Source organism: Rousettus aegyptiacus, unplaced genomic scaffold, assembly GCF_014176215.1.
Source record: "Rousettus aegyptiacus isolate mRouAeg1 unplaced genomic scaffold, mRouAeg1.p scaffold_m13_p_14, whole genome shotgun sequence".
In the NCBI taxonomy this organism is placed as follows: Eukaryota; Metazoa; Chordata; class Mammalia; order Chiroptera; family Pteropodidae; genus Rousettus; species Rousettus aegyptiacus.
In genome coordinates, this window is record NW_023416289.1 from 52,392,616 (window position 1) to 52,407,262 (window position 14,647).

General features: G+C 53.0%; 1 protein-coding gene across 4 annotated transcripts in view; it reads right to left on the reverse strand.

Annotated features, from left to right (window-relative positions):
• Positions 1–14,647, reverse strand: part of ACAN (aggrecan) — a 47,633-nt gene that overhangs the window by 15,616 nt on the left and 17,370 nt on the right. For all 4 annotated transcript variants that reach the window (XM_016151627.2, XM_036231965.1, XM_016151624.2 and 1 more), the window contains exons 2-11: positions 13,335–13,411; positions 10,671–11,054; positions 9,565–9,739; positions 8,891–9,018; positions 7,121–7,414; positions 5,435–5,839; positions 4,504–4,678; positions 3,859–3,986; positions 2,222–2,515; positions 211–426 (exon numbers count right to left, since the gene is read on the reverse strand). In XM_016151627.2, coding sequence (XP_016007113.2) covers positions 211–426; positions 2,222–2,515; positions 3,859–3,986; positions 4,504–4,678; positions 5,435–5,839; positions 7,121–7,414; positions 8,891–9,018; positions 9,565–9,739; positions 10,671–11,054; positions 13,335–13,404 — 2,269 coding nt within the window. In that variant the 5' untranslated portion in view covers positions 13,405–13,411. The remainder of the gene's footprint in view (positions 1–210; positions 427–2,221; positions 2,516–3,858; positions 3,987–4,503; positions 4,679–5,434; positions 5,840–7,120; positions 7,415–8,890; positions 9,019–9,564; positions 9,740–10,670; positions 11,055–13,334; positions 13,412–14,647) is intronic.

Genomic DNA, 14,647 nt, shown 5'->3' on the forward strand with positions numbered 1-14,647 from the left:
TCTCAAAGCCTGGTCTCTGGACCAACAGCACCAGCACCGCCTGTAGGCTTGATGGAAAAGCAAATTCTCAGACCCCAGCCTGCCCCCGTAAAACAGAGACGGTGGGCAGGCTGTGACTCGATAAGCCCTCCCGATGATGCTGACGCTTCCCTGAGTGTGAGAATCATTCATCTAAACACAGCCCTCTGAGGCCGAGAAGGCCCCACAGACCTGGCAATGGGTAAGTGCCTGCTGGGGTGTAGGCCGGTTCCCATGCCGTCTGGTTTTCTGGCTCAATGGTGAAATCTAGGATTGCAGTCGTCTCCTCCCCTAAGGGGACAGCAGCCACACCAGGTCCCACTTGGGTCACGATCCAGTCTTCTAAGTCGGATGGTGATGTAGGTGTGCTACCCTCCTCTTCGCCTGGAGTGGGTGCAGCTGAGACACCTAAAGGGGATGTGGCTGGTGAGAATTACTTCTTTACCAGTGACCCATCCCAGCTGGCCCTTCTTGAGGGGACCTGGGGGACTCTGAGGTGGGCCAGGCCTGTGCAAGAGCCTTGCTGGGTCTCGCCCCACCACCTCCACCCTGCAGTCCAGCGAGACCACCTTTGGCCTCTTCGATTTATAAGAGGCATTCGCATCAGCTATACACTATTGATAGACACATGCCATAAGCACTTTACGTCAGGGGCATCTCTTTTATAGAATTTAGCATACACGCTGGGCGTTACTTAAAGGCTTTATGTATATAAAAGCATTTTATCCCATAACAGCCTTATGAGATAGATACTATTACAGATGGGGAAACCAAGGCACAGAGTTACGTGACTTGCCGAGGGTCAGTGGCTTGTAAGTGGCAGATCTAGTCTTTGAACTCAACCAAGTATCTGATGTCGGATTCCATGCTGTCAATTCCTGCCCGATGCTGCCTTTTTGGGGGGATAGAAATTAGGTTCCAAGTGCTTCAGAATAAAAAACAAGAGAGTGCTATTTGAAATCCATGAAGCTATCCTGTGACTGCAGGAGTAAAGGTGGGATTCACCAACCAGAGAAACCAGGAGTGGGCTTGGTAAAGAAGGAAGCTGACTGTCTCTGCAGTTACATAAAGGGCTGAGTTCATGGAACACCGGGGGTGGTTGGGGGTGCATGGCTGGGAATTTACTGGGAGGCAAAATGGCTTGGTTTCTGCTGCCCAGAGCAGGCAGAAGGGTGAGAGCCTCACTGAATCCTTTGAGAAAGAACTGGTCTTCTTGAGGCTGGCAGAATGGGGCTGAACTTTCTTTGAACTGGGTTTAAAAGGTGACCCTGGGAATGTGGGAAACTTGGGAAGTCGGGCTTTTTTTTTTTTTTTTTTTTTTATCATTACCTTTCTTCTGAAATAATAGATTCAAGGGAAGTTACAAAGACATTCAGTTTTGATGTATAGTACGTAAAATATGGCATAAGCTGTTACTACAATCTATGTTCTGGTCAGTGCACCCAGACTCAAGGACCCTGTGAGAACTCATCCAATCAGAGCCCAGCAATGCCTTGGACGCAGCCCGGCCATGCTCACTGAGTTGCTTGGTGACATCACTCTCAGAACTCTGACTGCTATTGATGGTTGATACGGCAGCGTGTCCTCAGCATGGGGCTGATTTAAAATGTGAATTGCTAGTGCTTAGTGAAGAATAACAGAATCATTTGACCAAACTCGTCACCAAAATATTTACAAGCAGGAGAGAATTTGACAAAGGTGTACAAATGAAAACAGTATACGTGTATGTGCTATTGATTTATGAGAATAAAGCTTAGAGCCTTTATTGAGCATTTACTATGTCCCAGGCACGATCCCAAATGTTTCCATGCGTGATCCCAGTGAATCCTGACAGCAACTCTTTGAAGTAGGAACTACCGTATCACCATTTTATAGATGAAGTAGAGGAACAGAGAAGTTAAGTGACTTGCCCAAGGTCACACAGCTCCTGAGCAGCAGAGTCACAATGAAAATTCAGGTCTGCCTGGGTTTAGAGCCGAAATTCTTACTCACTTCTCTCTACTTGTCTCTGGGAAACTTCCGATGGGTACATCTACCTGGGGGTTACAGCCTCGCTCCAGAGCTGCCCCTGCACCAGAGGAACTGACTTTTTCCTCCTGGCTCCAGTGGATGGGGACAGTGGACAGGCACCAGGAGGGGTCAGCCCCGGGGAGTCATCTGCCCAAACAGAAGTGGGGGCTGGAGGAGAGGTGAGGACACATACCTCGGAAGCAGAAGGCGTGGTGCCGGGACAGCGGGTCCAGGAGGCCTGTCTGGTTGGGGTAGAGGTAGACGGTTCTCACGCCGGGCTTGTCCCCACCACAGGCGGGCCGAGGGGTGACTATGGGGTAGCGGAGGCTGCCGTCGGCCAGCCAGCCAGCATAGCACTTGTCCAGGCCGAGGCTCCAGGCGGCATAGAGCTGGCCCGTGGAGGCCAGTGTGGCATTTTGGGATTCACAGAACTCCAGGGCTTCTTGGAAGGTGAACTGTTCCGGGCGTGTGACGAAGAACACCTCCCCTGGGGGCAGAGGCAGAGGTGGCAGCGTGACCTTTTCTGCCCAAGGCCAGGGCAGCCCCTGCTCATGCAGGGGAAGGGCTGCCTCTGCCCCACTCCTCCAACCCTACTCATGAGGCGGGACACCGGCCATGACACAATGACCTTGCCCAGCCCAAGAACCCCTTTCTTTGATCACTGCTCCTAAGATCTCCTCAGGCACTGGGAAATGGGGTGACCAACGGGGATGTCCTGGGAGTTGGGACTTTCAGTGCTAAAAGTAGCAAAGTAGCAGCCTACCCGAGCTGAGCTTCCATCCTTCCCAGATTCTCCAGTCACACTCAGGAACCCCCACCCCTGGCTAAGAGAGGAACCCCTGGGGCATGCTCACACGCCCCTGCGCTCCCTACATCACAGCACTCATCAGCAAGCACTGTGAATGCCGTGGCCCCTACCCGTACCCCACCCCCGCCCTGTGAACTCGTCAAGGGCAGCGGGTGGGCCCTGTAACCACTGCTGTGGGGTGGGTCCCAGTACCTAGACTATACCCAGGGGCCTGTCAGATTTGGGGGAAGGGAGTCCACATATACTGAACACCTGCTTGGTGCCAGGCACTTTTCACACATGTCGAATATTTTTAAAAAGCCTCTGATATGAGCGTGACTCAGCTCCATTTTACAGATGAGGAAACTGAGGATTAAAGAGCCGACATAACTGATTCAGGTCCTGAGGCAAGTGAACGGCAATGCCGAAATCCTTACGGAATATCAGCGTTTCCGAAACTGGGTTCAGTGGAACAGTAATTTGGTGATTTTAGTTGAAATTAAAGAAATAGGATAAAATAAAAATAAAGGATCCGTGGTTAAATAAGCTTAGGCAATGCCTTGATAAGCAGAGTTAAACAGGTTTCTCTTTTGTTTTTACTGCAGGGCTTCTCAGAGCCTTTGATTTGCTCATGTGCATTGGGACTCTCCAAGAGGCAAATAATATGTGTGTGTGTGTGTGTGTGTGTGTGTGTGTGTGTGTGTGTATGTATAGATATTATATATATATGTATACATATAACATATATACACATATATACATATATAACATATATATACATATATATATTATTTATCCATCCATCCACAGAACTCATTGCTTTTTTAAGAAGCTAATTCTCCCCTGTAATGCTGGAGGAATCCATATAAACCACCTGGGAAGGAGAGAAGGCCTAGAGCTGAGTGAGGGGCTGGGTGGGCCTTCTTTCTTAACTGGGCTCCCGGGGGGAAGCAGGGGTGAGTGGTGGATTCCCCCGCCTCTTTGTGTCTCCCTGTCAGCCCTCTGCCCATCTGGGACCCAAAATACAAGAACAAGGCCTGTACCCTCAAGCTTGTCCACGTAGCAGTAGACATCGTAGGTTTCCGAGGGCGGGCGCACGCCATACGTCCTGACCCCAGGGCTGCTGTCCTTGTCACCCACACATGGGGTCCGTGGGCTCACAATGGGGTATCTGCAAAGGAAGGTGGGAGGGGTGGATGAGATGCCATTCCAGGGTTGGGGGGATGCAGGGCCAAGGGTGAAGCCAGTAGGCCACCCTAGGGGAGGGTCTTTGTTTGTCCAGTGGCATTCAAACCAGGAAGGAGCCCCTCATACTAAGCGAAGGGTCTGGGGGACCCTGGGGGATTCCTAGCTTCAGGAGAGAGCCCACTGCATGGCAGGGCACTGGGGCAAGCTGGAAGGGACCTGGGGGGCGGGGCTCAAGGACGGGGTCTTCCTCTCCGTCTCTCGGGTGGAAATGACCAAGGACGGAATGTCACCCGGGGCCCTTCCTTAAGCGCTTGCAACATGCTTCAGGTCTGGGGGAGAAACTAAGCGAGCAGCCACGGAGTCACTGATGAGTTCATCAATCATCCCGCAGTGTAGTGCGCGTCCGCTCAGTGCTGGGCGCCGGGCCAGGATGTGGCTCCCCCGTCCTGACCCGTCAAGGTTGAGTTTGGGCTGGGAGGGGAGCCCGGCTGGTCCTTCACCTGACAGTCTGGTCCTGCAACCAGCCAGCATCGCACTGCTCGTAGCCTGCCTCATAGGCGGCCTGCAGCTGCTCCGACGAGGCGATGACCGCTCCGGCGCGCAGGCAGGCCTGCCGCGCCTCCTCGTAGGTCAGCGAGTAGCGGGCAGAGCCCGGGCGGTAGTGGAACACGACTCCTGGCGTGGAGGAGAGGAGAGGGAAGGAAGGAGACACACGGTAGACTCAGGGCATGGACCGGGTGCCGCCATGCCGGTGCCCACGGTGCCCGGTTCTTAAGGCTTCGCAGGCCCCAAGGGAGCTCTGGCTCCTTGAGGAATGACCTCCCTCCATCCCCTCCTTCCTTCCCTGCTTCTGATCCTATTCCCAGCCGATGTGGACAATGAAATTTAAATTATTTACAATTTTTATTATGTCAGAAAATCTTCTTCTTCTTATGACTCCCTTTCCCAATTCTTTAAACATATACATATCATTCTTATGAAAACAGGTGGCAAACTGCATTTAGCTTGCAGACTGTATGTAGTTTTCGGACCCCTGTCCCGGAGCGCCGCCCCGTGCGGCAGTATTCAAGTGGCTCTATTCTGTGGAGGTGACCGACTGGGTGAGGAAGGCCCTGGACAGGAGAGTCCCAGTTCTCCACTCCACTTCGCCTAGACCCCTGTATCTGCCTGACACACACACACACACACACACACACACACACACACGCATCTGGAGGAAATGCTTTGCAGCAAAAGAAGGTGAACGTCCGTCACCGGTCTGGCCTGTTCCCTTTGTTGTACAAACAAGGAGAGCCAAGTTTGAGCAGAGAGAGGCTTGTCCCAGGTCCCAAGTTAAGGTGAAGGCATAGACCCCCAGACCAAGTTCTTTGCATATGCTCCCCCTCCACCCCCACACTGCTCCGTGCAGCCCCCTGAGGGGTGGACACTTACCTCCTGGCAATCGTGGCTGCCCAGGGACCTCAGCTGCACCTGGGGCTGCAGTCACCTGCACGACGTGGTCCTCGCTGGTAAAAGCCGTGGCAGGACCCGGGCTAGGTGTGGACTCCTCGAGAAAGGCCCGGGGCCCGGTGGGCTCTTCAGACCCACTCTCGGCCTCAGGGATGGCAGTGGCCTCCACGTCAGGGACCAAGGTGAAGGGTTCCTCAGGCTCCAGGGCAGTCGGGGAGCCATGGAAGATGGGCTTCATGGTCAAGATCACGTTGCCTTGGGCTTCGCCCTCTGTGATGTTCCGGGACAGGGGCAGCTCCACATCAGGCCAGGTCACTGTCTGGACGGTGATGTCCTCTTCACCGCCTACCCCAAAGAAGTTTTCTGGGATGTCCACAAAGTCTTCACCTGGAACAGGGACAAAGACAAGCTTTAGCCACTCAGCCTGGGGCTGACTGGAGGGAGGCAAACACCGAGGGAGGCGGCTCCACTCCTCTCCTGCTAGGGAAGGAAAACCCCTGCCGTGTGCCTGGCACCTTGCTGGGCCCCTTGTGTGGGGTCCTCTTCTATTTTACTAGTCATTACAGGGGTCTCCACAGGTTCCAGATTGCAAAAGAACGCCAAGTCATCGTAGCACAAGACATTGACCAATCAGCTCACTGCCAATAAAACCAGTCCTGCTCCAACATCCTTTCCTGATCAATGCCAGCCACCTCCTCACTTATCCCCTGAGCCCCTTGTTGACCATCTGATGTCGGAACCCGTCAACGGGACAATGTAAATCAGATACAAAGGGAAACTGAAATATCTCGCCAAAGACGCGGGGGCTCACGAACTTGATGAAACATGAGAGAACTACCTGAAAAGGTGAGGGTCTGGCAGAAACCAGCTAGTTATAAAGAGAAAATCCATGAGGGTGTGATGTCTTCAGAAAGAGTGGTTAGCATATTGAAAGGGAGAGAGAGGCTTTGGGAGAAATCCTAATTATTTTTGCAAAAGTAACTCTCTTCAGGTAAGATCAGACCGTGAAAGCCGAATATGAAATGAGCTATGGCCACTGCGCTGTTACCAATTTTATCAGAAAATTGATGCGACTTCATATTGTTCTTTGTCCCTCCAAGAACTAGCACTTAATCATAATTATAACCCGGATTGTGTAAAGCGTAAGATAAAAAGCTTATCTGGAAAAGTTTTAGTCTCAATTTTCAAAACAAAGCGCCTGTTACAACTTTCTCCCCATTCTTTTCAAAAACACGTTGGCGCGTTCAATTTAGGTGCATTCACTTTCAAGGGCAGATAACAGTGCTCCTGTGGGGGTGTGGTCTGCTATCAGGCCCCGCCATTTTCCATGTGGTGCCAGCTCCCCAACTGACAGATGAGAAAAGCGAGGCTCAGGGCCTTGTCTGTCTAATGGTTATGCAGGGGCAGGTGGCAGAACTGAGATTCAAGCCTGAGAAAACACAGACTCTAAAGCTCATCCTTTTAACCCTGTTCTGGGCGGGCAAGACAAGGCTGCATATACTGCAGCCTCCAGCAAGTCGGAATTAGCTCTCGTAGGAACCAGTGGAAGTGCTCAAACTCCGGGGCCCCATGACGAGGTAAAAACCAGCCCCCTCTTCTAAGATCTCTTCCTCTGGGCCACAGCTGTGGTGGTGTGAGCCCCCTTCCGGCCTCCACCCCCAGCCGCACCTGTGTAGCAGATGGCGTCGTAACGGGATGAGGGGTCCGGGTAGCCTGTCTGGTTGGCGTGCAGATAGACGGTCCTCACACCGAGGAGGTTGCCCCCGCAGTTGGGCCGGGCCTTGGAGATGGGGTAGCGCACGCTGCGGTCAGCCAGCCAGCCGGCACTGCACATGTCCATGCCGCTCTGCCAGGCCAGGTACAGCTGGCCTGTGGTGGCCAGCCGGGCGCCCAGCCGCCGGCACTCATTGGCGGCCTCCTGGAAGGTGAACTTCTCTGGAGACGTCGCATAAAAGACTTCACCTGTGAAGGACACAGCCGGTAGGGTAAAGATATTCCATACGCTTCCCCGTGTCTCCAGGGAGGTACACGAGGTACCTCCAGGTCTGCAGCACCTTCTAACTCGGTGTGGCCTCTAACTTCTGAAAGCCCTTCCCACATGTCCGTATCTCAGATCCCGCCCTCCACTTCCTATGACCTTTTGGGCAGGGTGACATCGATTTCCTCAAACCGGAGGACCAAGAAAGAAGCTGCCCGGAGAGCAAGGACATGGGAAAAGCATAGAGCAAATGTCAGGCCTGGGACGAAATATTCCTTCTCAGAGCATCTCTGCCCCTCGCTTTGTTGGGGAACGTCTCACCACTAGAGCACCATGCCTGTAAGATGAACATCACTTGCTCAAGCAATCCTTCTAAGAAATTCAAATTCTGATGGAAGAGCAGACATCAGACTTTATTATCCCTTAGAGCAGGGGTCTCTTGGCCCCGAAGCATCCACAAGGGCATTAGTGGGGCCTGTGAGCTCTATTCACTATTTCCAAAAACCTGACAAGGTTGTGCCAAGGGTAGGGGTAGGGGTCAGGCAGTGGGAATCGAACCTGGGGATAGTCCTGGGTGTCCCTGCTCAGTGGTGGCTCTGATTGGCCACTATATTTGTCTTCTGTTAGCCAAAAATGGGAACACAAGTACTTGTTCCTTCAGAGATCCAGTTTGGCTCTTGGGGTGAGAATGAGGAAAGCAGGCCATAGTGGTGGGAAAGCTGGGGACTGTCCCTGCCTCAGAAGGAACCAGGTTGTCACTCTTGTTTTCTCTGGTCCTGAGGAAGCTGTGAGCTTGGTGGGGGCTGAGGTGGCAGAGTCCGGAATACATAAGGGCGCAGATGAGGGAAGGGGTGTCGTCCACGTGCCTGGGTAATAGGTAGCTCTGATTGTGACTAAAATTAGTGCCCTTTATGAATCAGAGAAAGATTCTAGGTTCCTTCCTGCTAGTCTTCCTGTTGGTTCCTTCCAAAACCAGGTCATCGGAATGGCCTGGGCAGGGCAGGGGGCTGGTAGCAGGAAAGCTGAGAGAGGGTGGTCTCCTGGGAACTATAACTCTGATGTGCCCAGCATGGAGTGGCCTGGGATGTCCTTTGTGAAGGTGACAAGGTTGGGCTGGGCTTTGATGGTGCGGTAGACCTCAGGACAGTGATGGCTGCTCAGAGCAGCAGGGGTCCTGGCTGGGAGGGGCTCTCCCAGGCGAGAGACAGGCAACAAACACTCTTGGGCCCAGCGGTGGCATCAAGCAGTTTGCAGGAGCTTGGGACCACTGGGGCCTGTAGGGGCTACTCTCCCTTCCCCTACTCCTCCCGTCCATTCTCACTGGGCATGGCAGGGGAGGGCAGAGTGTGTGGTACCCTGGGTTAGCGCGCTGCCCCCGAGGAGGTCCTCAGGATTTCAAGAGTCAGGAAAGTGAAGGGGAGGGAACGGGGTCTCCCGGCCAAGGGGCGGGGTGGCCTCACCCTCCATCTCCTCGGCGAAGCAGTACACGTCATAAGTCTCATTGGTGTCTCGGATGCCGTAGGTCCTCACACCGGGAAACTCGTCTTTGTCGCCATAGCAGCCTTCCCGTGGAATGTGGATGGGATACCTGGCAGGAACACAAAGTGGGAGGTGTGGCACTAAGGGACAGAGCGGGCCTCTGTCCTGCGCCCGTGTACTCTCGCAGGAGGATGCGGTCGGTGACTGACTGATGCGTTTCCCGTTGTCTGCCCTGAATGTGCGGACTGTTGGTTTTCACAGGATTTCTCCACCTTTACTGAGATGTGCATTGTCACAGCTATTGGTGATTAAAGGCAGCCCACTGAGTATTTATTGACTACTTATTGAATGTTTATTGGCACCAAGGATGTTCTATCAGGAGACTGCCATCCTTTACTGTAAAAGGCCAGATAGGAAATATTTTAGGTTTTGGAAGAGTGATGATGTGTGATTTGCATGGAGAGAATGCTCCTGTCAGACAAAGTTGCTAGCAGCCACTCGCTCCATTGCAGGTCGGAAGAACAAGGATCGGGGACCTAGAGTTGGCCGTGGCTTCCTTCCAGCCCCAACCTAGGCTGGCCACAGTGTCACAGTGGTAGCAGCTCGGTGCTGGTCAACGTTCTGGCCCATCATCCTCCCCTCCCTGCTGGCTCACCTGACAGTCTGGTCGGCCAGCCAGCCGGCGTCGCACTGGTGGAAGCCGTCCTCATAGGCGGCCTGCAGCTGCTCGGGAGTGGCGATGATGGCGCTGTTCTGCAGGCAGGCTCGCTGCGCCCTGTCGAAGTCCAGGGTGTAGCGCGTGGAGATGGCTCTGTAATGGAACACAATGCCTGCAAGACAGGCGCGGGCCAGAGAGCAGGTCAGGCACAGCCTCCCATCACTGAGGTCCTCGCAGAATTAGAGCGGTAGTCATAGGGACCTTGGAGTCATCTGGTCTCAGCCTCTAGCTGCTGCATGGATCCCCTTCCCACACCTGCACGTGGGCCTTCAGTCTTTGCAGGCTCACCTGCAGTGATGGGGAACTCGCTACCCACAGGGCTTCTTTTTTGAATACCTGTGATAATTCTGATACTCAGAAAGTTCTCTGAATTGAACTAAAATCTGCCTCCTTATAATTTTTCTTGTCACACCAGGAGCGCACATTTGCTCTGCGAAAAGAGACACTGAGAACCCTGTGCACCCTCAGCCAAGGGGGATCCTCAGACGTGGGAGCCCTGTTTAAGGAACCCCCAGGAGTGGACTGTCTCCCAACAAGAAAGTCTGGTGCTGAGCAAAGTTCTGAAGCCAACCAAGGACACAATCATTCATTCTCCCTGGGCCATCGAGAGAAAGTGGACCAGGGGATTTTCATCCCTTTCCTGGGTTTCTGGAACCGAGGATGGGGATGGGGAGGTGGTGGAGGGAAAAGCCACCTGGTTGAGGAGTCAGAAGGCTGTCCTGCCTCCCATCCTGGGGAGCTCCAGGCAAGTCACTCAGCCTCGAGTTGCTTGTTTGTGCAGTGAGGATGATCACAAGGCCCCCAGAATCACAGGATCGTTGCAAAGGACAGACTGTCATTTCCATGCGACTGTGGCCAGGAACTATTCGATCCCCTCAAAGCCCAGAGAGAATGATATCACCAGCTCCCTGTCACAGTTGGGTCTGAGTAACTTGACGGAGGTGCAAACCGGCAGGGGCGGGAGCTGGGTTTTGAGAGCCACGGGGAAGACGCCTTTCTGGTTCTTCGCACAGGTGAACCAGTGTCTCCGGGGAGGCTCTCACCTTTCACCACGACCTCCAGGGTGGCCTCGCTGTCCTCGATGCCGTGTATCACCTCGCAGCGGTAGACCCCAGAGTCATTGGAGCGCAGGTTCTGGATTTCCAAGGTGGCATCGCTGGGGATGGCGGGATAGTTGGGCAGCGAGACCTTGTCCTGGTAGGCGCTGTTGACCCGCACCTGTCCTTCGGTGGCCACCAGCAGCACCACCTCCTTCTCCTTGGAAATGCGGCTCCACTTGATTCTCGGGGCGAGGGGGGCGGTGGAGGGGGCGGTGGTCACGGGGTGCATGGGGTCGATGAAATAGCAGGGGATGGTGAGGGAGGTCCCCAGGAGGACCCGCAGGGGGGACGGTTCGGGGATGCTGACACTCAGCGAGTTGTCAGGGTCTGCGGGAGAGAGGCGGGGAGAGGGGGTGAGAGACAGACCTGTTAGTGCCCGGAGAGGACGAAGCAGCCTACCTGTCAGCATTTCTGGAAATGACAAAATCCAATAAGCCTGTCTGTGTCTGTGATGAGGGACGCTCTGCACTGTACAGAACTCCCAGGAAGCCTTGCAATACCCTTTCCAGAGCGGCGTTCCTCAAGACCCCCGCTGTCTGCATCTGAAGACAGGCGCTATGGAGCCAGGAGAGGGTCGCTGGGAAGGGCAGGCGGACCTTCAGAGCTGAGACCACCTCTGTATCAAACTGGGGTGCCTCAGGGGATGCCAAGCCGTAGGATAAACATGACCCATCTCCTCAGAATGACAGCTTGACTTGAGACTTGGGGGGGAATTACTTGGGGATAGAAAAATTATTATGAAGAAGGGGAAAAAATTTCAATACATCTTGAAAAGCTAAGAGATAAAACTTCGGAAATAGGTCCTCCATGAGGAGGTCTGCCTTGGGCTCCATCCTGACTTTGTTGGGGATTTGGGGGCCTAGCTGAAGAAGCATTGAGAAGATCAGACATTTAAGTTTTCAAAGAGTCCTATGGGGGTGGCGGGGGGATATGACCAGGCTCTAGAAAAAATCATGCAGATTATTCATAGGGAAGTCGCTGCATGTTTACCAAATCCCGTTAGAAGTAAAAGGTCTTCCTGGAGTGGGAAAGAAAGAGCTTTTGAAAAAATAGCACCTTTCACAGTGAGTCACACACTTACGGAATCCTTTTTCCCAGGCAAGGCTACAGGTTGAACATAAAAATGTCTCAGATATTTGTGGGTGGTAGGTACATAACAGGGCAAGGGAAGGGGGGAGCCAGGAATGTTTGGGGTCCAGCCCTAACCTTTTGATGTCCTGGGCAGTTACCGCCAGGCTCTCCCACAAAAATCTCCCTTTGAATGCACAGCCCTAGCGCCATGACACAGCATGGTGGTCCTCTTGGGAGAGCCGAAAGCGATGGCAGTGCCCAGCTCTGCCATTCTTAAAGGTCTCCACCAACCCTAGTGAACTGGTCTGACTGTGTGGGCAAACCACTGCAGGTTACAGCCAGGGGCTGGGTATTTGTGGGTCCCAGAGCAAGAGGACAAATGGAGACCCAGATACCATATGTCTAAATATTTCGAAGTTATAAATCGAGCACACAGGTCGTTAAATAAAATGCGTTCTATCTTCCTATTTAACAATGATAACTTTCAAAATGAAAGGCCAGATTCAAAGGTGGCAATTCTTGAATTCCCTGGGGCTTGGCATTGGGATGTGGTGTCCATTTGGGGGGGAGTGGGAGCCAGGTCCCCCTTCTTTTCCCATCACTACTTTGCACTGTGAGGGGATTGTGTTGATCCTAGCCCTCACACTCAGCTCTGCCCATACCCCATACAAACAGTCACCCCTTAACCTCTCCCTCAGGCCTAGGGGTGGCTCACACCAGGGGCATGATCCTCATAGAGGAGGAACCCGTGTGGTCCTAGATGTGACTTGGGTCCACTCGGGCAGGGAAGTTTGGGCATCCTGGGTTCCCGGAGTGTGGTCTAAAGGAGGGGCAGTGGTCTGGATAGACATGTCTTGTTGGCCCTACAGACTCTTCACCCTTTAGGGAGCATCGGGGCTGAAGAAGGGCCACTGGTGGGGGGCTCTAAAGTACATGGGTTTGAGTGAGATATGTCCTATTTTGGAGTGAGCCCATCCTGGGGTTGGTGGAGAGTTCATTCATTTGTCTCAGGAATTAATCAGAAATCTACCTGGTTCCTGCCACACGTAAGAGGCCAGGTGGGGGACTTCCTGAGGATGGTTTGTCAAGAGAGACAAAGGTCTGTGTGATTTGTTGGGGCTTCTTTCTGACTCTTTCTCAGGCGACTATCTCTGACACTCCAGTGTATCTTCCCTCGGCCACTTTTTCTCTTGGTTTATCTATGTCCTGCCCCAAACCCCAAGCTCAGTGAGTGTGTAGCGGTTCTAGGTGAGATCCACAGAGAGGATGCTGCGAAGGTAGGCACCTGCCAGGAGCTTCCCCTGTCAGCTATCCATCCTGGAAGACTCCTGCAGGCATGCATGTGTGTTCGCACGCACGGGAGCTAACTGCTGCAGTTACGCTCACCTTTGCTAGAAAAGGGGCAGGACCAGGAGAGGGCCAGAAAAGGGGGAATTCTATCCCTAGGATTAACGGCGCCAGGTTCAGTACCCAGAACCCAGCACCCAGTCCTCAGTGCCAGCCGCATTCGTGAGACACGCACAGGAATGTCCTCACCTGAAACTTCTACTGAGACAGCTGCGGTGATGACCCTCAGAGTCACAAACACCAAGAGTAAAGTGGTCATAGTTCACCTGGAAGAGGGGAGGCAGAGGTGTTATTTGGAGGTTTAGATTTGGCGAGGTCGAGGAGGGTCACGTGACACACAGCACAGGTGATAAACTCCACATCCGGGGACCTGAAATCACACTGAGAGAAGGAGGCTGCATGTGGTTCCCCAAGAATCCTCTCCTCAAGAAACCTTCACAGGTTTCCCGATTCAATGACAGGCGTTAGGCTGGAAATGTCCTCCTATCCAGAATTTCCCATCTTCCAACCAGTGAAGGCTCCATCCTAAAGGATCTCCGTGATGGTCCTCGGAACTTGACTGGGTCATGGGGTGCTCAGGTATTAGGTCAAACATTATCTGAGTGTGTCTGTGAGGGTGTTTTTGAATGCGCTTAAACATTCAAATCGGTAGACCGAGTAAAGCAGATCGCTCTGCTGATGTGGGCGGGCCCTGTCTGATCAGTTGAAGGCCTCTATAGAAAAAAATAGGCTGACCCTCCCTTGAGTGAGAGGTAAATCCTCTTGCCTGATGACCTTCAAACTGCCTTTGGACTCAAACTGAACCATTGGCTCTTTCTGGGTCTTGAGCTTGCAAACTCAGGCTGGAATTATACCCTGGCTCTCCTGGGTCTCCAGTTTGCTGAATGCCTTCATAATTGTGTGAGCCAATTCCTTATAACAAATCTCTTCACACAGACACACTTTCCATTGGTTCTCTCTGGAGAACCCTCAACCCCAGAGAAATGGCATGAATTACCCAACCACCCTGAGGAAATTTGGATCTGCCACCAACTTCAAATCCAGGAATCTTGTGTATTTTAGAATGGAGAATGCTCCAAGGTATTGAGTGAGATTCAGGGGCCCGGCTAGAAAGGATGCTCACCTGGAGACCTATGAGGAGGCTGTGGGATGGACTGATTATTAATTTAGTTGAAAAAGAAGAGCCCAGGCCCCCTGGAGCCCTCCTACAGGCCCAAACAATGACGTCGCCTGAATCAGAAAACCAAGGCTTCCTTATTGTCATCTACTGGAAAGCTGTCAAGCTAAGTATACAAATCTGTGACAACCACAGCATAAAGGACATTTCCTGCACAATTGGGACCCTGACTCTGAGTGGGCTGGTGCAAGCAGACCCCAAGAAAGCCCAACTGAATTTACAAGAGATCCGGCAGAGCAGAGGTTCTCAACCTCAGCTGCACATTGAAATGACTGGGGCTTCGGTCTGGTCCTCAGGCATTGAAAAGGCTCCTGGGAGGTTCCAA